We start from the raw sequence: 20,728 nt of genomic DNA, 5'->3' as shown, positions 1-20,728 counted from the left end.
ATTGTGATGGGTTGTACAGCATAGCGAATGTACTTAATACCATGAATTGCATGCTTAAAAGGGATTAAAATGGTAAATTCTATGTATATTTTACCACAATTATAAAAACAAATAATGGAAGCCTAAACCAAGAACCAAAAAAACAAAACAAACCTGTAGGGGGAGGGAACATGATCTAACCAAACTTTGACTGTATCTGTTGTATCATTTGACTATTAAAAACATGTAAACATATTACATATTATAATAGTCAAATCAAGGTAAAAAAATAAATCTAAAAATTAAAATCAATATCAATCTAATTAAATGCAAATGGATCTAACCAAGTAACTTGTGGCTTAACTACAGAATGGGGAATTATTTCCCATGACTTTAAAACACAGTAATTTGATTGTACATACATAGTGAGATACATCCTAAAGAAAAAAGGAACTAAAAAATAAACTGTTTTCAGTAATCATTTCACTAGTAATAAGATTGACTTCTGTTATTTTGAAACTATATTAGAATAAAATAAATAATTCATTAACATTATTAGTATATAAAACGTTAAAAGTTAGTTATTATTACATATATTCAAGAAAGTAGATGAATTTAAGTAAAGATATGGGGGAAATACAAATCAAAATTCTAGAGATGAAAAAATATTTGAGATAAAATATATTGAATGGGATTAACAATAGATCAGACATTGCAGGAGAAAAGATTAATGAATTGAAGATACACAACAATAAAAATTATCCAAAGTAAAACAGAACAAAAAAAAAACTGGAAAAAATGAATAAATAAATGGATACTAAATAGAACATAAACAAAAGCCAATTGAAGATAACTAAGCATTTTGAAACAGTTCACAAAACTTCAAGAATGAGATTTTAAGTCATTTGGTATTATATTTTCTCAGTTAAAAACTTTCAACACAAAATATAGTGCAACAAATAAATCTAAAATTAATTTTATAAACCTGTAAAGAGACATTTTAAAGATTAGAATTATATAATGTTAAAACACTGTGCTTTGTTTACTTATATATATATTTTGCTTTATTTTTAATTGTGGTAAAATATACATAATATAAAATTTGCCATCTTAACCATTTTTTAAGTGTACAGTTTCAAAGTGTTAAGTGCATTCCCATCTCCATGCAACCAATCTCCAGAAACTTTTAATATTGCAAAACTAAAAGTTTATGCCCATCAAACAACTTCCCATTCCCCTCCCTTAGCCTCTGGCAACCACCATTCTACTTTCTCTCTCTGAATTTGATTATTCTAGGTACATCAAATAACAGAATCAGATGATATTTGTTTGTTTGTGACTAGCTTATTTCACTTAGCATAATATCTTCAAGGCTCATCCATGTTGTAGCATGTGTCAGAATTTCCTTCCTTTTCAAGGCTAAATAATATTCTATTGTATGTATATACTACATTTTGTTAATCCATTTATCCATAGACAGACATTAAGGCTGCTTCCACCTAACAGCTACTGTGAATAAACACCTCTTCCAGACCCTTCTTTCAATTCTTTTGGGTATGTACCAGAAACAGAATTGCTGGATCTTATGGTAATTCCATGTTTAATTTTTTTGAGGAACTGCCATACTGTTCTCTATAGTGACTACACCATTTTACATTCCCACCAACAGTGTACAATGGTTCCAATTTCTCCATGTCCTTGAAAACACTTATTTTCTGTTGATTTTTTAAATGAAGGAATGACTCAATTATCTTTCTATTCTTTCTTTTTTTATTGATATGCAATCTTATATTAGTTTCAATTACACAGCACAGCAATTCAACAGTTACCCATATTATTAAATCCTCACCCCTCCCTAGTACAGCTACTATCTGTCAATATAGGAAGATGTTACACAATCATTGGCTATGTTGTTCATACTGTACTACTATCCACGTGAACAACCTACATTATGATTGAGAATTTTTGTGCCCCTTTAACTCCCTCAACCTTTCCACCCACACACCCCAAACCCTCCCCATGGTAACCACTGGTCACTTCTCACTGTCTATGAATCTAATGCTGTTTTGTTCCTTCTGTTCTGCTTTGTTTTTATATTCCACAAATAAGTGAAATCATATGGCATTTATCTTTCTCCATCTAGCTTATTTCACTGAGCATAATACCCTGTAGATCCATCCATGTTGTTGCAAATGGTAGGATTTTTTTTATGGCTGAATAATATTCCATTTTGTACATGTACCCCTTCTTCTTTATCCATTCATCCATTTATGGACATTTAGGTTGCTTCCATATCTTGGCTATTGCAAATAATGCAGCAATAAACATACAGGTGCATATATCTTTTTGTCTCAGGGATTTTGTTTTCTTCAGGTAAATTCCTAGAAGTAGAATTAATGGGTTGACTAATACTTCTATTTCTGGTTTTTTGAGGAACCTCCATACTGCTTTCCACAGTGGCTGCACCAATTGACACTCCCACCAACAATGCAGGAGGGTTCCCATTTCTCTACATCCTTGTCAACACTTGTTATTTCTTGTCTCTTGGACAGTGGCCATTCTGACTGGTGTGAGGTGATATCTCATGGTGGTTTTGATATGCATTTCCCTGATGATTAGTGATGTGGAGCATCTTTTCATGTGTCTGTTGGCCATTTGTATTTCTTCTTTGGAGAAATGTCTGTTCAGGACCTCTGCCCACTATTTAATCAGGTTATTTGTTTTTTGGGTGTCGAGGCATATGAGCTCTTTATGTATGTTGGCTGTTAACTCTTTATCAGATAAATTGTTTACGAACATATTCTCCCATACTGTAGGTTGCCTTTTTTGTTCTGCGGATGGTGTCCTTTGCTATACAGAAGCTTTTTAGTTTGATGTAGTCCCTCTTGTTCATTTTTTATTTGTTTCCCTTGCCCGAGGAGATGTGTTCAGGAAAAAACTACTCATGTTTATGTTCAAGAGATTTTTCCATATATTTTCTTCTAAGAGTTTTATGGTTTCATGTCTTACATTTAGGTCTTTGATTCATTTTGAGTTTACTTTTGTTTAGACAGTAATCCAGTTTCATTCTCTTGCATGTAGCTGTCCATTTTTGCCAACACCAGTTATTGAAGAGACTGTCTTTTTCCCATTGTCTATTTAGGGCTCCTTTATTGTATATTAATTGACCATATATGCATGGGTTTATATCTTGGCTCTCTATTCTGTTCCATTGATCTACGAGTCTGTTCTTGTGCCAGTACCATACTGTTTTGATTACTGTAGCTTTGTAGTACAGCTTGAAGTCAGGGACTGTAATACCTTCAACTTTGTTCTTTCTCAGGGTTGCTTTGGCTGTTTGGGATCTTTTGTGGTTCCATATGAATTTTAGGATTATTTGCCCTAGTTCATTGAAAAATGCTATTGGTATTTTGATAGGGATTGCATTGAATCTGTAAATTGCTTGGGAAGGTTGGTCATTTGGTCATTTTGATATTAATTCTTTTTATCCATGAGCATAGGATGTATTTCCATTTATTTGTGTCTTAATTTCTCTCATGAGTGTCTTGTAGTTTTCATAGTATAGGTCTTTCACCAACTTGGTTAGGTTTATTCCTAGGTATTTTATTCTTTTTGATGCAATTGTGAATGGAATTGTTTTCCTGATTTCTCTTTCTGCTAGTTCGTTGTTAGCATATAGGAACACAACAGATTTCTGTGTATTAATTTTATATCCTGCACCTTTGCTGAATCCAGTTATTAGTTCTAACAGTTTTTTGGTGGAGTCTTTAGGGTATTCTATATATAATATCATGTCCTCTGCAAATAGTGACAGTTTAACTTCTTCCTTACCAATTTGGATTCCTTTTGTCCCTTTATTTTGTCTGATTGCTATGGCTAGGACCTCCAGTACTATGTATAAAAGTGGTGAGAGGACATCCTTGTCTTGTTCCTGATCTTAGTGGAAAAGCTTTCAACTTTTTGCCATTGAGTATGATGTTAGCTATGGGTTTGTCCATTGATCTACTATATCTGTTCTTATGCCAGCTCCACACAGTCTTGATTACTGTAGCTTTGCAGAAAGTTTTGAAATCAGGAATCATGAATCCTCTAGTTTTGTTCTTTTTCAAGATTATTTTGGTTACTCTAGATCCATTGAATTTTCATATGAACTTTAGGATAAGTTTGTTAATTTCTGAAAAGAAGCCAGCTGGAGATTTTGATAGGGGTTACACTGCATCTATACATCAATTTGGGAATATTGCCATCTTATAAATATTAAGTTTTCCAACCCTTACACATGAAATATATATCCATTTATTTAGCTCATCTTCAACTTATTTCAACAATATTTTGTAGTTATTCCATGATTTTAACTGCAATATTATTTATTGTTAGAAAAAAAGTAATAATTACAACTAAAGTCTCCATTTTTTTTCAAGATTTTGAAGATTTGTCACATGGAATCTTGAAAACTTTTTGAACTTTAGTGAGTCCTTAAATTTAAATTTTCTGCTCCATCTCATATTTTTTTGTTTCAGAACCACCATATCTCTATCCCATGATGGTAGGCTGGGTCTCTTATTTTTGCTTGGTCTTAACTCTGCTGAAAAACACTATTGTGCTGCACAACATATTCTCTATACTCATCAGGGATCCAATGTGCTTGTTTCCACTGGGATGGCTTTTAACATCTATGATAAGATTCAGGGGTTTTTCTCCCTTGGGTTTATTATTAAGTAGAACATCTTATTCTACAGCTGCAATAGAGAACAGCATTAATACACCCTCTGTAGAATAGGTTAAATGGGGACAAGGTATGTTTCCAATTTTTTAAGAAAGAGTTAACTTTTAAACAATCCTTACTTAATATTCTGAAACTGAAGTTCTGCTAGATGGGAAATTTAAACACAGCATAATTTTCTTCCTAATGTTGTGTGTGTGTATGTATATATATATAGATATATACACACACATATATATAGTAGTTAAAATCATGGAATAACTACAAAACGTTGTTGAAAGAAATTAAAGATGATCTAAATAAACGGAAATACATTCCATGTGTAAGGATTGGAAAACAATATTTTTAAGATGGCAGTATTCACTAAATTGATATACAGCCCCAGTGTAATCTCTATTTGTCTGCTTCCCCTACAAAATCATATTTGGGTTGGTTAAATATATGCCAACATTCTTCATAACTTATATGGCTTCAGCTGTATGTATTTTATATCTCCCAATTTATATATTTAGGGGTATTGAAGCTACTAGTATAGTCAAAGAGTTATAGATCTCATTAATTTTAAAGAAAGATCTTAGATGATTGCCCCCAAAAACTATATAGAACATTGGTTTTTTAATTGAAATATAGTTCATATACAATATTATATTGGCTTCAGATGAACTTAGTGATTCATCAATTATACATATTACTAAATGTTCACCATAAGTGTAGTTACCATACAAAGTATTACAATATTATGGGCTATATTCCCTATGCTATACTTCCATCCCTGTGACTAAATTATCTTATAATTTGAAGTGTGTACCTCTTTGTCCCTTTCACCTATTTCACCCATCCTCCCCTCACTCCCATGGTAACCAACCATCTGCTCTTTGTGTTTATGAGTCTATTTCTGTTTGTTTTGTGTTTCAGATTCCACATGGTATTCATTTTTCTCTGATATATTTCACTTAGTGTAATACCTTCTAGGTCCATCCATGTTGTTGCAAATAGCAACCTTTCTTTTTTGACTGAATAATATTCCATTGTATAGGTGTACCACATCCTCTTTAGCCATTCATCCATCTATTGATGGATATTTTGGTTGCTTCCATATCTTTGGTTGCTTTCCATATCTATAGCTATTATAAATAATACTGCAATAAACATAGGGGTTTGCGGTGCATATATCTTTTCAAGTTAATAATTTTGCTTTTCTTTGGGTAGATTCCCAGTAGTGGAATTGCTGGATTGTATGGTATTTCTATTTTCAGTTTTTTGAGAAACCTCTATACTGCTTTTTATAGCACCTGTACCAATTTGCAATCCCACCAGTAGTATACAAGGGTTGCCTTTCCTCCATATCCTCACCAACACTTATTATTTCTTGTTTTGTTGATATTAGCCTAAATATTTATTTTCTTCCTTCATATATAAAACACATTGTTTAAAATTTTTATTAATGGCAATTTAACTTGAATGAGCACTTCAAAATTATCAGCTTCTTGTCCATTTTCAACAGCTTGTCCACCTTTCAAAAACACCAGAGGTAAAATCAGCATTATTTACTACTGACTCAATACAACTGCTATTCTTTCTGAGTTACTAAAATTAATACCTGTGTGCAATTATGTTAGATAATGTGACTGACATTTTTATCGTTTTTTTATTGGTTTTTCTTTGTTTTCTCTATCACACATCTTTTCAACACCAAATACATAACAGTCCAATGGCAGACATTTGCGGATATGCATTTATACATTCAATTCATATTCAACATCTACTACATAAGACTCTGGGGCTAAGGCAGTGAATAAAACAGATAAGATCCTCCCCTCTTAGAACTTACATTCCTGTGGGGAGAAAGAAAATAAGCAAATAAACAATAAATATGCTAAGAGGAAAAAGGAAGCAGGTAAAGGGGGAAAGGAAGGAATGGAAGTTGCTATTTTAGAAAGAATGGCCAAGGTCTCTTTGAGGTGATAATATTGAAAGATAAACTTTATGGAAATGAGAGAGTAGGTATCTGGGGAAAGACCAAACTAGGCAAAGGGAACAAGTGGAGAGAGCCTTGAGGCAAAGTAGCATGCTTATTGTGTTCAAGGTACAGCAAGAAGACCATGCAACTGAAGTGGAATAAATGAGGGGGAAAATGACATAAGATGAAGCCAGAGAGGTAGCCAGGAGTCAGACCATGTAGAATCTTTTAGACAGTGTAAGAATTTGGATATTATTCTAAATGATTTCACTCATTTGTGGAGTATAACAACAAAGTAAAACTGAAGGAACAAAACAGCAGTAGATTCACAGACTCCAAGAAGGGACTTAGCAGTTACCAAAGGGAAGGGGTGGGGGAGGGCAGGAGTGCAAGGAGGGAGAAGGGGATTAAGGGGCATTATAATTAGCACTCACCATATAGGTAGGTCACAGGGAAGGCATTACAGTATGGAGAAGAAAGTAATGACTCTATAGCATCTTACTGTGCTGATGGACAGTGACTGCAATAGGGTGGGTGGTCTTGATAATATGGGTGAATGTTGAGACCACAATGTTGCTCATGTGAAACCTTCATAAGATTGTATATCAATGATACATTTTTAAAAATTTGGATATTATTCTAAGAATGAAAAGAAGCCTCCAGAATAGGCATGATCAAAGTCATATTTTTAAAAAATCATCCTTAAAAGCAGACTGCAAGAATTGAAACAGAGAGAGCAGTGAGTAGCCTGTTTTTGTGCCTGGGAGAGAGATGACAGACAATTCAGGATACATTTTTTTTAGGTAGAGATGACAGGATTCGTTGATGCATTAGATGATAGATATTTTAAAAAGAAAGGAGTCAAGGATAACTCAGAGGTCTTTGGCCTGAGCAATTGGGTAAACCAAGGTACCATTTATCGAAGAACACTAGGAGAGGAAAAGAGCAGGTTGTGTCCATGTGAGTGTGGAGAGGGGATCAAATTCAAGAATTCTGTTTTGAACATAATAAATTTAGGATACTTATTAGGCACCTAATCATAGGCAGCTGGATATGTGCTTTGGGAACTAGGGGAAAGGTCTAGGTGAGAGATATAAATTTGGTAGTCATCAACATATTGATAATATTTAAAGCCATGAGACTAGATGGGTATATATTCTTCTTATACAAGTTATGTGGCCATTTATCTAAATCAGGAGTCTTCACAATTTTGCTTGTGTGCCATCTGAATTTTTTTGAAAACTACATAACTTTTTCAGACACTTTTAAGTTATCTAAAATTTTTCAAGGTAAATTTAAATGGTTAAAAAGAATGTAACTGTAAGCATATTATAAACTTTGATATTTTAAAGTAAAACTTATACCTACCAATCTGTTACATCTAATGGAATCTAAAAACACAGTAATTTGATACCTGCCATCATCCACTGTTAAAAGATAAAACGGGTATCTAATAATATGGTGGGCTAGATATTTTGTTGTGCCTTCCAATAAAAACTAAAAATGCTGGGAAAAAATGATAAAACCATTTTCTAAAAAGCATTAAAAAGCTGATAACATAGTAAGGAATCTTTAAGCCAGAGGGAAGTGCAACACTGAAGCCACTTTCTCTATAGTCTCATAGGTGCTAAAATAGAATATAAAACACATGGTCCATCCAAAGTGAGAAGTACAATAAAAGAAAGATCTGCTCATAAAGTTGGGACTCCAAAGAACTGAACTTTCAGTACAGAGGTGAACTAGAAGTAAATCTACCCCAAACCCCTCTCCCAGGGGATTCCAGTGAAAATTGCCTTGGGGAAAAAGGGGAAACAAACAATCAAAAAAGAATACCTGAGAAATGTCTGTAACAACCAAATCTTGCACAGAGTTGCAACTCTAATTCACACAACTCAGGTATTCCAAAAGTCCCAAAGTCATGAGTTTAGTCTTAAATTATCTTAAATTGGTAGTGCCCCAGGCATCTGACAGAAATACACACACACACACACACACACACACACAGTTTTGCAACGCAAAGAAATCAGGCATGAACCAGTATAAAGAACATAAAACAGAAATAGATCAGCAAAGATTCTGGACATTGGAATGGATATTGGGCAGAATATCTAGCCCACCATATTATGCAATAACTTTGCATATTATATTTCAAAATATAAAAGACAAATTGAACATATCTTGAAGAAATAGGAAATAATAAAATAAAAGATGACCAAGCAGATTAGAAAAAGAATAAAATAGAAATTGTAGGGATAAAAAATTTTAATTATTGTATTAGTTTCCTAGAGCTACCATGATGAATTACCACAAATACATCTCAATAAAAAGTACACAAAAAGTAACAGTAATCAAGACAATTTGGTACTGGAACAAGAACAGACTCATAGACCAGTGGAACAGAATAGAGACTCCAGATATTAACCCAAGCATATATGGTTAATTAATATACGATAAAGGAGTCATGGATATACAATGGGGAAATGACAGCTTCTTCAACAGCTGGTGTTGGCAAAACTGGACAGCTACATTTAAGAGAATGAAACTGGATCACTGTCTAACCCCATACACAAAAGTAAACTGAAAATGGATCAAAGACCTGAATGTAAGTCATGAAACCACAAAACTCTAAGAAAAAACATAGGCAAAAATTACTTGGACATAAACATGAGCAACTTCTTCAAGAACATATCTCCCTGGGCAAGGGAAACAAAAGCAAAAATGAACAAGTGGGACTATATCAAACCAAAAATCTTCTGTACAGCAAAGGACACCATCAGCAGAACAAAAAGACATCCTACACTATGGGAGAATATATTCATAAATGACTTATCTGATAAGGGGTTGACATCCAAAATATATAAGAGCTAATGAACCTCAACAAACAAAAAGCAAATAATCCAATTAAAAAATGGGCAGAGGAGCTGAACAGACACTTCTCCAAAGAAGAGATTCAGATGGCCAACAGGAACATGAAAAGATGCTCCACATCACTAATCATCAGAGAAATGCAAATTAAAACCACAATGAGATATCACCTCCCACCAGTTAGGATGGTCACTATTCAAAAGACAAACAACAACAAATGTTGGCAAGGATGTGGAGAAAGGGGAAACCTCCTACACTGCTTGTGGGAATGTACATTAGTTCAACCATTGTGGAAAGCAATATGGAGGTTCCTCAAAAAACTCAAAATAGAAATACCATTTGATCCAGGAATTCCACTCCTAGGAATTTACCCTAAGAATGCAAGATCCCAGTTTCAAAACGACATATGCACCCCTATGTTTATTGCAGCACTATTTACAATAGCCAAGATATGGAAGCAACCTAAGTGTCCATCAGTAGATGAATGGATAAAGAAGATGTGGTACATATACACAATGGAATATTATTCAGCCATAAGAAGCAAACAAATCCTACCATTTGCAACAACATGGATAGAGCTAGAGGGTATTATGCTCAGTGAAATAAGACAGGTGGAGAAAGACAAGTATCAAATGATTTCAGTCATCTGTGGAACCTGTAAGAACAAAGCAAAAACTGAAGGAACAAAACAGCAGCAGACCCACAGAACCCAAGAATGGACTAACAGTTACCAAAGGGAAAGGGACTGGGGAGGATGGGTGCGAAGGGAGGGATAAGGGGAAAAAGGGGCATTACGATTAGCACACACAATGTGGGGGGGCATGGGGAAGGCAGTACAGCACAGAGAAAACAAGTAGTGATTCTATAGCATCTTACTATGCTGATGGACAGTGACTGTAATGGGGTATGTGGTGGGGACTTGATAATGGGGGGAATCTAGTAACCACAATGTTGCTCATGTAAGTGTATATTAATGATAACAAAATTAAATAAATAAATAAACATTAAAAAATCTCTTGAATATAAACATGAGCAACTTTTTCTTGAACACATCTCCTCGGGCAAGGGAAACAAAAGCAGAAGTGAACAAATGGGACTACATCAAGCTAAAATCTTCTCTACAGCAAAGGACACCATCAGTGGAAACAACAAGGCATCCTACAGTATGGGAGAATATATTTGTAAACAACTTATCTGACAAGGCGTTAACACCCAAAATATATAAAGAACTCACATGCCTCAACACTCAAAAAGCAAATAACCTGATTAAAAAATCAGTGGAGGATATGAACAGACAATTTTCCAAAGAGGAAACTCAGATGGCAAACAGGCACATGATAAGATGCTCCACATCGCTGATTATCAGGGAAATGCGAATTAAAACCACAATGAGATATCACCTCACACCACTTAGGATGGCCAACATTGAAAAGACTAGGAATAACAAATGCTGGCAATTATGTGGAGAAAGGGAACCTTCTTACACTGCTGGTGGGAATGTAAACTAGTTCAACCATTGTGGAAAGTAATATGGAGGTTCCTTAAAATACTAAACACAGAAATGCCATTTGATCCAGGAATTCCACTCCTAGGAATTTACACAAAGAAAGCAAGATCTCAGATTCAAAAAGACGTATGCACTTCTATGTTTATTGCAGCACTATTTACAATAGCCAAGATATGGAAGCAACCTAAGTGTCCATCAGTAGATGAATGGATAAAGAAGAGGTGGTAAATATACATAATGGAATACTATTCAGCCATAAAAAGAAACAAATCCTACCATTTGCAACAACATGTATAAAGCTAGAGGGTATTATGCTCAGTGAAATAAGTCAGACAGAGAAAGACAAATACCAAATGATTTCCCTCATTTGTGGAGTATAACAACGAAGCAAAGCTGAAGGAATAAATAGCAGCAGACTTGCAGACTCCAAGAAGGGACTAGCGGTTACGAAGGGGGAGGGTTGGGGGACAATGGGTGGGGAGGAGGGGTAAGGGGATTGCGGGGTATTATGATTAGTTCACATGGTGTATGGGGGTTTATGGGGAAGACAGTGTAGCTCAGAGAAGATAAATAGGGACTCTGTGGCATCTTACTACATTGATAGACAGTGACTGCAATGGGGTATGGGGGGGACTCAATAATATGGGTGAATGTAGCAACCACATTGTTTTTCTTGTGAAACCTTCATAGGAATGTATATCAATGATACCTTAATAAAAAAAATGTGAAGAGAAAAAAATGGGATGGGAGAAAATATCTGCAAGTCATATATCAAAGAACTTGTATCTAGAATATATAAAGAAATATCACAACTCAGTAATAAAAGTTAAAATTCAAAAATGGGCAAAGGTTTTGAATAAACATTTTTCCAAAAAAGATATACAAGTGGTCAATAAGCACATGAAAAACGTGCAACATCATTAACCACCAGGGAAATGCAAATCAAAATACAAGAAATATCACCTCACATCCAGCAGATATCCATAATCAAAAAGACAATATACAAGTGTATATCCAGCAGATATTCATAATCAAAAAGACAACATACAAGTGTTAAGTGAGGATATGGAAAAACTGGAACACTCAAACATTGCTAGTGGGATTACAAAATGGTGTAGCCACTTTGGAAAACAGCTTAACAGTTCCTCAAAATGTTAAATGTAGAATTACCACATGACGCAGTTCCTCTTAGATATATAGCCAAGAGTAATAAAAACACACGGCCACACAAAAATGTGTACATAAATGTTCATAACAGCACTATTCATTATAGCCAAAAAGAGGAAACACAAATGTCCATCAACCAATGAATGGATAAAGAAAATGTTGTATACCCATATAATGGAGTATTGTTTGGCAATAAAGAGAGATGAAGTACTGATACATGCTACAATATAGATGAGCCTTGAAAACATTATGCTAAGTAAAAGGAGCCACATCTTATATGATTCTATTTATATGAAATGTTCAGAACAGATCCAGGGAATATCCAGGGAAACAGAAAGATGGTAAGTGGTTGCCAAGGGCTGGGGGGAAGGGTGAATGAGGGATGACTGCTAATGGGTACCGAGTTTCTTTTGGGGTGACAAAAATCTCTAGTTACAGAGTAGTGATGGTTGCATAGCTACACACTAAATAAATATGCTAAAAAACAACGAATTGTATACTTTACAGGGGTGGAATTTATGGAATGTGAATTATCTCAATAAAGCTATTATTTTTTTAACAAAGTAGGACAGGGCAAAAATAAATACTTCTACCTCACAAATATGTCTTAATCTACCATTTTACTTTATGTTGACTTTTTTATATTAATTTTAATTATAAAGTAATGCATCTAGATTAAAGAAACTTTGTTAAATATGGAAAAGCAGAAAAAAGATTTTTCTTTAAATAACCACAAATATTACCATTCAGTATTGAGACTGCCACTTTCTTTCCCCAAATAAAGAAAAACCTGTTGTTCCTTTGGATTTTCTTTCTCTATAACTGAAATTCATCATCTCACGAACCCCCAGCAAAGGAAGAAAAATTAAACACTACTTCAAGGTAAATCAGTTACTTCTTGTTTAAAATAGTCTCATTTGAGTAAATATTTAGTCAAAACTAATATTTAAGCTCTTCTACCTTCCCCTTCTTTTATTTTCTCTAAGTTGATCTAAGTTCCTAGAGGAGCTTGGGTATTATTCTCAAATTGGAGGAAGGAAATCTGATCCCTGAACTGTCTTTTGTCCTTGCCAGCTTCTGCTGAGTTGTAGTTGACCCAACCTGTCTTCACTTTTTTTTTGCTACTATCTAGGGTTCCTGCCTTGGCCTCTAGACTGTGTCCCTTCTTACAGTAATTCCAAGTCTCTTTCAGGTTGCCAGCCTTCTCAGAACTTCCACATCCCCTTGGGTCTATGGGAGATCTCAGCTGCTTTGCCCATCATGTTGGGGAATGGGGGAGAAATTTGTAAGGCTGCTTTCGGTCTTACCTGCCTAGGCACTTCCCTCAGCCATGGCTACTCTACTGCTCAGGCAGTAGGTGGTTTGATGTTGGGCTTCTTTAAGAGTCTCACAGTTCTCCAACCTAAGCGTCCATCAATAGATGAATGGATAAAGAAGATGTGGTACATATACACATGAAATATTATTCAGCTATAAAAAGAAAGAAATCCTGCCATTTGCAACAACATGCATGGATCTAGAGGATATTATGCTCAGTGAAATAAGCAAGGTGGAGAAAGACAAATACCATATGATTTCACTTATTTGTGGAATATAAAAACAAAGCAAAACAGAAGGAAAAAAAACAGCATTAGACTCATGGACACTGAGAAGTGACTAATGGTTACCAACGGGGAGGAGAGAGGGCAGGGACTGGGGAAAAGAGGAGGGGGACTGTTGAACCACTGTGATGTACCTTTGATAAAATGAAATAAATAGAAAGTCAAAAAAGAAAAAAAGAGTCTTGCAGTTCTCCAGTCTGTATGTTAGAAAGTGAAATACAAGACTTCTCTGCTTAGAACATCCCCTGAACTGGTTGATCTATCCTCATCTCAACTGCCAGGGCTGAGGCCCAGTGGAGTAAGATGTGAGAATGCTGGATCTTGTCTCAGGACCCACAGGCAGATAAACCTTAATCACTCTGTCTTAGATGTACCACTACATGATTGTTGGTTGAATTCCTTATTTCTTTTTGGAGAGATAATTATTTTTTTCATCATCATGCATTCTTCACAATTCTGTGGACCCTGGTATGAACTGTAAATATCAAGTTCTGTTATAATGGCTCCTTGGAACCCACAAAACTTTAACAAAACCCAGTGCTTTCAAAATATTAATGAAACCATGATATACCTATAACAATAGAATACTCTGTAGATTAAAAATAAAAATGAGGATACTCTCCAGGTGTGGATATGGAAAGATATCCAGAATATACAGAGAAGTCAAAAAATCAGAAGAAAAGTTTCACAAGGTCACACACCATATCAGTCATGCATTATAATCAGCTACAAAAAACAGACACACACACCTCAAAAAAAAGAAAGAAGAAGATCATCGCAGTTTAAATAAATTGTTTCTATTTTCTACCAGAATGAGAAGTCTGGAGGTAGGCAATCCAGGGCTAGGGCGGCAGCTCCATACCATTAGTTGGTTCTACTCATTTTCAACTAGTGGATCCTCTTCCTAATTTTAAAAAGCTTAAGTGCCCCAGGAATCAGTCCTTGGACATCTAATCTACACCCTTTCTTCCTAGGTGATCTCATCCAGTTTCCATGCTGATCCCTAACATTATATTTCATATCTGTTTCCTATAGGGTCATTTTCTTTCTCTTTCACTAGAATATAAACTCCATGAGGGCAAGGACATATCTTACTCATTGTTATAACTATGTTGCTATTTGAGCTTAAAGAAGTAACTGCCATTGTAGGCACTCAATAAATATTTGTCCAATAAATAAATGAAAATAGAAGCCATAGTGTTTTCTCTGTACAGTGGACACTTTCCAGTCTTTACCCTACTTAATCTCACTGCAGCATTTGACATTGTACCACTTCTTGAAACTCATTCTCCTTGGAGTTGTAAGACCCTCGTTCTCCATCTCTGAGCATTTCTTCTCAGACTCCTCTTACAGGCTCCTTTCTCTACTTTAAATATGATCATTCTTCAGATTCCATACTAACGCCAAATTCTCTACTAAGGCCACCACTCTCTGCACTCTACACATTCCCCCTGAGTGGTCTCATCCATCCCCACAGTTTAATTATTATTTTGCTGAAGACTCACAAATCCATATCTCTCCCCTCTCTCCATATCTGCATATATGACTAATGGACATCTCCAGGTATACATACCACAGACAATTAAACCTCAAAAGTGTCAAAAGCTGAAACTTTTCACTTTTCCTGTGTCCCTTCTTCAGTTCCCATCCACTTCTCCCTTCAGTTTTCTGACTTCAGTGAAAACCACCACCACTCAAGCAGTTACTTAAACCAATAAACTGAAAATTAACTTATTCCTCAGTTTCTCTCACACCGAGTCCAACCAATCACCACTTCAACAATGAACAACAAATTACATATTAAGCACCTACTATGTAATAATATATCTGGACATAAGTGGTTTAAGGTTGGCTCAGCAGCTTGTGTCAGAGCACTAAATTGGTATCTGACTCTCTTTACACTAAGAGCCCTCAAGGTCTTAAGTTGGCTCCAGGCATCAATACCTTCATAGAACATTTCCAAAAGCAATTGCCAAAAGCAGAAAGCAAGGGAAATGAGTGAAATAAAAAGGCTTTCTCAAGGGTACAATCTCTTTTGATCACGGAGGAAAACCATTCCCAGAAACATCCTAGCTGACTTCCCTTTATATTCCATTGGCTAGAACTGGATCCAATTATAAAGAGACTGAGAGAGTAAGTATCTGGCAAAAGGAAACAGACTTCCCTTGGTTTGTCGCCTGGGATTGAACACATGAATATCCTTACCAAAAAATAAAATAAAATAAATAAAAATAAAAATGTTCTTATGGCAAAGAAAGAGAATAGAAGAAGGTGGTTTTGGAAGGGCAAAAAGACTGACTACCACAAAAGACACGGGGTTTGCATTCTTATTAGAAATTTTAAACAAGTAACTAGATATGTAGACAAAGTAACCGACATTCTATAAACATGAAATAAGGTGATACAGATAAAATGTGATGGGCATATTTTGAAGATAAAGGTGAAAGAATTTACTAATGGTACTGAATGTGACGGTATGAGAAAAAGATGATTCAAGCTAATATTGATTCCCATTCGTAAATAAAGGTGGAGAAAGATAATTAAGGGTTTAAAGTTATTCCACTATTAACTGTCAAAGTTAGAACTGAATCTAATACCATCTGAAATCAAAGTGCACTTTCTTTCCCCAATACCATCTCTCTGTGGAAAACAGAACACAAAATGGCATATATAAATAAGAATAAAAGACCAAATGTTTGACAACAGTTGATGCTTGGTATATTGTTTGTTATTTGGTATTCTGTCTTTCCTTGTAAAGCTGGTTAAATCAACAAAATATTTTGTGAAACCACCATATGGAACTATCAAAAATGTTACTGACTTCTTAGAACAGTAGCAAATGGCCACTGTATTAACTAGCAAAGATGGGAGAGGCTCAAATAGCAACAAAAGGTTTTCTACCTCTAAGCCTCAAAGCAAATAGTTATAAGTCTTGAAACAGTTCAACAAAAGAAAGACATAATCAGTTAAAATGTTAAGATAGGTGGATAATACTGTGTTTATATTCCAACCATAGAAAACAATTTAGTTGTTAAATACAGATAAAGTGTATACATCATATATGATATAAAGAAATAGACCCATGTAAGTTTAGTATGGGTAAAAAAGGAAAAAAAAATGTCAGCCCTTCTTCTCAGGAACAAGAGGTAGCAAAATTAACATAGCATTATTCAACATTTTTCTGGCGTAGATACCAGACTAGATTATATTTAAAGGTTCCTTTTGGGACCTTAAAAAAAAACCCTCAAATATTTCCTCATTCACAGCAGGGGAATTCATAGATAACAAGGATAGCAAAGCTAATGGTTTTAAGAGGGTATCTGGTGAGATATATAGGCCCACAGGAGCAAATCCCTGCAGTGAAAGCTCTAAGGTTCTGCAAAGAGCTAGAAGGAGGGAGGTGCCTGCTTTCAAATGGCTTTCTTCCAGAGCAGACAGCAAAATGGAGTTCAGCAGGGTCCCCTAATGTTTGCTCTTCTGATCAAGTCAAGCTAATTATTTTCTATCTCCTTTTAAGAGTAAGTGAGGCGCTATTCAATTATATTTTTGTCCCTTTATAACCCAATTTGGGAAATGTGTGCAAATTTGGATTGATTAGAAAACTTTTTACAGGACTACAAAAAATATTTAATTAGAAATAAATGAACTATGCTGATGGACAGTGACTGTAATGGGGTATGTGGTGGGAACTTGATAATGGGGGGAGTCTAGTAACCACAATCTTGCTCATGTAATTGTGTATTAATGATAACAAAATAAAAAAAGAGTGGAAATTATTTATATTTTTATATATATATATATATATATATATATATATATATATATATATATATATATCTGTATCTCTTTTATTATTAATACAGTGTCACTGGGACACCTTAGGCTTAACTAACCATCATATGCATTTCCAAGGGTTAGAATGTAGTTTATGGTCTTGTAGTAGATTTCTCCTGAATATAGAAAAAAAAAAAAAGTTTACCCAACATAATTTGGACCTCCTGGCACTAAACTATAACCAATTGGTAAATCTTGACATAACAGAAAGCAATTAGTATTATATAGTTTTACAAAACTCTAACTTAAGGAATCCCCACTTCCTAATATTCTTCTGTGTTAATTTCCTCCCTACCCAGACTTCTGTCCCCACTTCTTCAATTCAGTTTCTCAAATGCATCTTTAAATCTACTGTAAAAGCTCCTAGAGCTGTTCCATAAAGTTGGTGGTTTAGGTCTAAATGAGGCCTACTCTGCCCTTTTAATAGCTTTGATGTTCAATGGTTAGGGAGTACTCTCCTAATGACTGACATAACTATTTGCTTCCAACTTCAGGTACCTTTCGTTTAAAGAACAAGATATTACAGTAAACCAAATAAAACTATTGTTTTGTAAACCTTGCGTCCTCCACATTACCAGGTAAGTACTGATGTGCACTACCTGTGAAATTCACTGCTTTTAAAGGAACTGAGAAAAGAAAAAGGCAAAACTCACTGACTGTGGCAACATGAAAATAATCAGCTTATGTATCCGAACTATACAAGTTTCTGCATTTCATAGTGCTTCATCTTTAAAACTGTGTGGACTTATCAAGTCTTAGGTCTCAACCAAATTAAGGCAGGCCGCCTTTCCCAACCCCATGTTGACTTGTTCCGAAACTGCGGCCACCCCCACCACCCCGCCCAGGCCCTGACAGCCATGCGCCGCACACTGCAGCACCAGAGCTCGCTGCCCGAAGGGGCGGCAGACTCCGCCCCGCAAGGCCGGTGCGGGGAGGGGCTTCTGGGGCGGGAGTCCGCCTCTGCGGTTGCCAAGCCGGGAGCCGAATGGGCGCGCCGCACCGGGGGAGAGGCCCACGGCCGTGGTCCCGCCTTTGCCTGCCCGCCCCTCCCCGGACCGCTACTTAAGTGGCTCCGGCGGCGCCCCCCTTCCTCAGTGTGTTACTTACCTCGACTCTTAGCTTGTCGGGGACGGTAACCGAGACCCGGTGTCTGCTCCTGTCTCGAGCGCCTGCTAACCCAGAGCCACCATGGTGAGTGGGCCGCGCGCCGCGCTCGTTCTGGAGAACCGGAGGAAGCAAGCAGGGGGTTCGCGGAGGGCCTCTTAACTAGAGAGGGCTGGGACCAGCGCTAGCCATTTGGAGGGCAGAAAGCCAGGCGACAGGCGAGGGTGGGAGTAGAGAGAACGGATGAGGCCGGACACGGCATTGGGGCCGCCGCGTTTTCTTCTGGGACTATGGGAAGGGATGGCGGGGCACCGGCTCCCCTCCACCGTCGTTGGGGCTCTCACTTAGCCCTTAAAACTCCGGGCACGGCGACCCAAGACCCTACAGTTTTCCCGCGCCTTCCCATCCCCCTTTCCTTACCCCGCCTTTGGCGGGCGCGCGAGCGCGCGCGGCCTCTCCCCGCCTTCACTTCCTCCTCTGGGAGAAAAGCGGAGGCGGGAAGGATCAAGACACAAAAGCGCACGCGCGACCGTTATCTTCCCGCCAGAGAGCGGCTGGAGACCGCCGTTTCAGTCTGCGCGTGCGCACTGCGGGTCTATGGCCGCAGGGCGTCTCCTGTCCTGAGTTTCAAAATGAAAGCATTAAAATTGTGGAGAAGGTCTCTCAGTGTGCTGCATTGTTAGTGTATTAGGACAGTTGGCTCCCAACAGCCTGTAGACATCTGCCCTTCCTTGGCCTCGCTGTTGCGTTAGGAATGTGTGTAGGAGCAGGTGCCGGCGGTGAGGGATTTGGAAATAGGATCTTAGTCCAGATCTGGGCCGCCAGTAATCCCCTGCTGTGCCCTGGCAGATGTGGAGGTGCTGAGCTGAGCCCACCGCCTCGAGAGCAGAGGGTGGTTGCCCTCGGCAGCCCTTCTGCAAACGTGGCTGCTGCGCGCCTCTGCAGCTGCGCGGCCCCGCCGGCCGCAGAGGGGCGCGGACGCGCACACCCTGAATTGCTCATTCATCCTGTGCCGCAGAGCCCCGCCTCGTCCCTGCAGCCAGACGGTTTTTCTGCACTGCCTTGGCCACGTGCTTCCTGTGCTGGTAGCTGCCCGGAAATCTGGCCACCTAGTCTAAAATGGGATTATGAGGCCTGAGCTCTAGATGCATGGCCTCCTTCCATATCTCTTAAAAGAGGAAATTTGTTAAGATTGATTCCATTAGCATTTCGTTCTGCTTCACTGTCACTACTAGGTTAATAACGATTCTGTCTTCCTTGCAGCGTGAGTGCATCTCCATCCACGTAGGTCAGGCTGGCGTCCAGATCGGCAACGCCTGCTGGGAGCTCTACTGCCTGGAACACGGCATCCAGCCCGATGGCCAAATGCCAAGTGACAAGACCATTGGGGGAGGAGATGACTCCTTCAACACCTTCTTCAGTGAGACGGGGGCGGGCAAACATGTGCCCAGGGCAGTGTTTGTCGACCTGGAACCTACCGTCATTGGTGAGTGATGTCCCAGGGGTCTGGCACAGGAGGCCTGCCCTGGGGGCTCCCTTGGCACCCTGGGTACTCCAGGCTCTGCAGACTGTCAGTGATGGGGCCACCATGCTCTCCTTTTCCAGATGAAGTTCGCACTGGCACCTACCGCCAGCTCTTCCACCCTGAACAGCTCATCACAGGCAAGGAAGATGCTGCCAATAACTATGCCCGGGGGCACTACACCATTGGCAAGGAGATCATCGACCTCGTCTTGGACCGAATTCGGAAGCTGGTATGTTTGTTATCACAAGAATAAAGTCAATTACTGAGCCCAAGGAAGACATTTGAAATATGTTCTTTTCAAACACAGAATTGAAATGTAATAAAATGAGTCAGGTGAATTGTTCCTTTTTAGTTTTTCAAAATATGAACCATTAGGTGTCATTTCATAAAAATTAAGATATAATTAAGAAATGCTGAGTAATTCCAGGAAGGTCTGTGTTTTCAAAAAGTGTTTTTTGTCAAA

At 37.5% G+C, this 20,728-nt stretch overlaps 1 protein-coding gene across 2 annotated transcripts in view; it reads left to right on the top strand.

The window, feature by feature from the left end:
- Nucleotides 1-20,728, top strand: part of LOC118915499 (tubulin alpha-1B chain) — a 29,156-nt gene that overhangs the window by 7,171 nt on the left and 1,257 nt on the right. Inside the window, exons 1-3 of one of the 2 annotated variants that reach the window (XM_036891428.2) lie at nt 18,601-18,827; nt 20,004-20,226; nt 20,346-20,494. In XM_036891428.2, coding sequence (XP_036747323.2) covers nt 18,825-18,827; nt 20,004-20,226; nt 20,346-20,494 — 375 coding nt within the window. In that variant the 5' untranslated portion in view covers nt 18,601-18,824. Of the gene's footprint in view, nt 1-18,600; nt 18,828-20,003; nt 20,227-20,345; nt 20,495-20,728 lie in introns of those variants that run through there. The other variant, XM_036891436.2, reaches the window with a different exon arrangement.

This window comes from Manis pentadactyla, chromosome 10 (genome assembly GCF_030020395.1).
Source record: "Manis pentadactyla isolate mManPen7 chromosome 10, mManPen7.hap1, whole genome shotgun sequence".
Taxonomy (NCBI): Eukaryota; Metazoa; Chordata; class Mammalia; order Pholidota; family Manidae; genus Manis; species Manis pentadactyla.
Note: the sequence above shows the minus strand (reverse complement) of the source record. Positions and strands in the feature narration are given on the sequence as shown.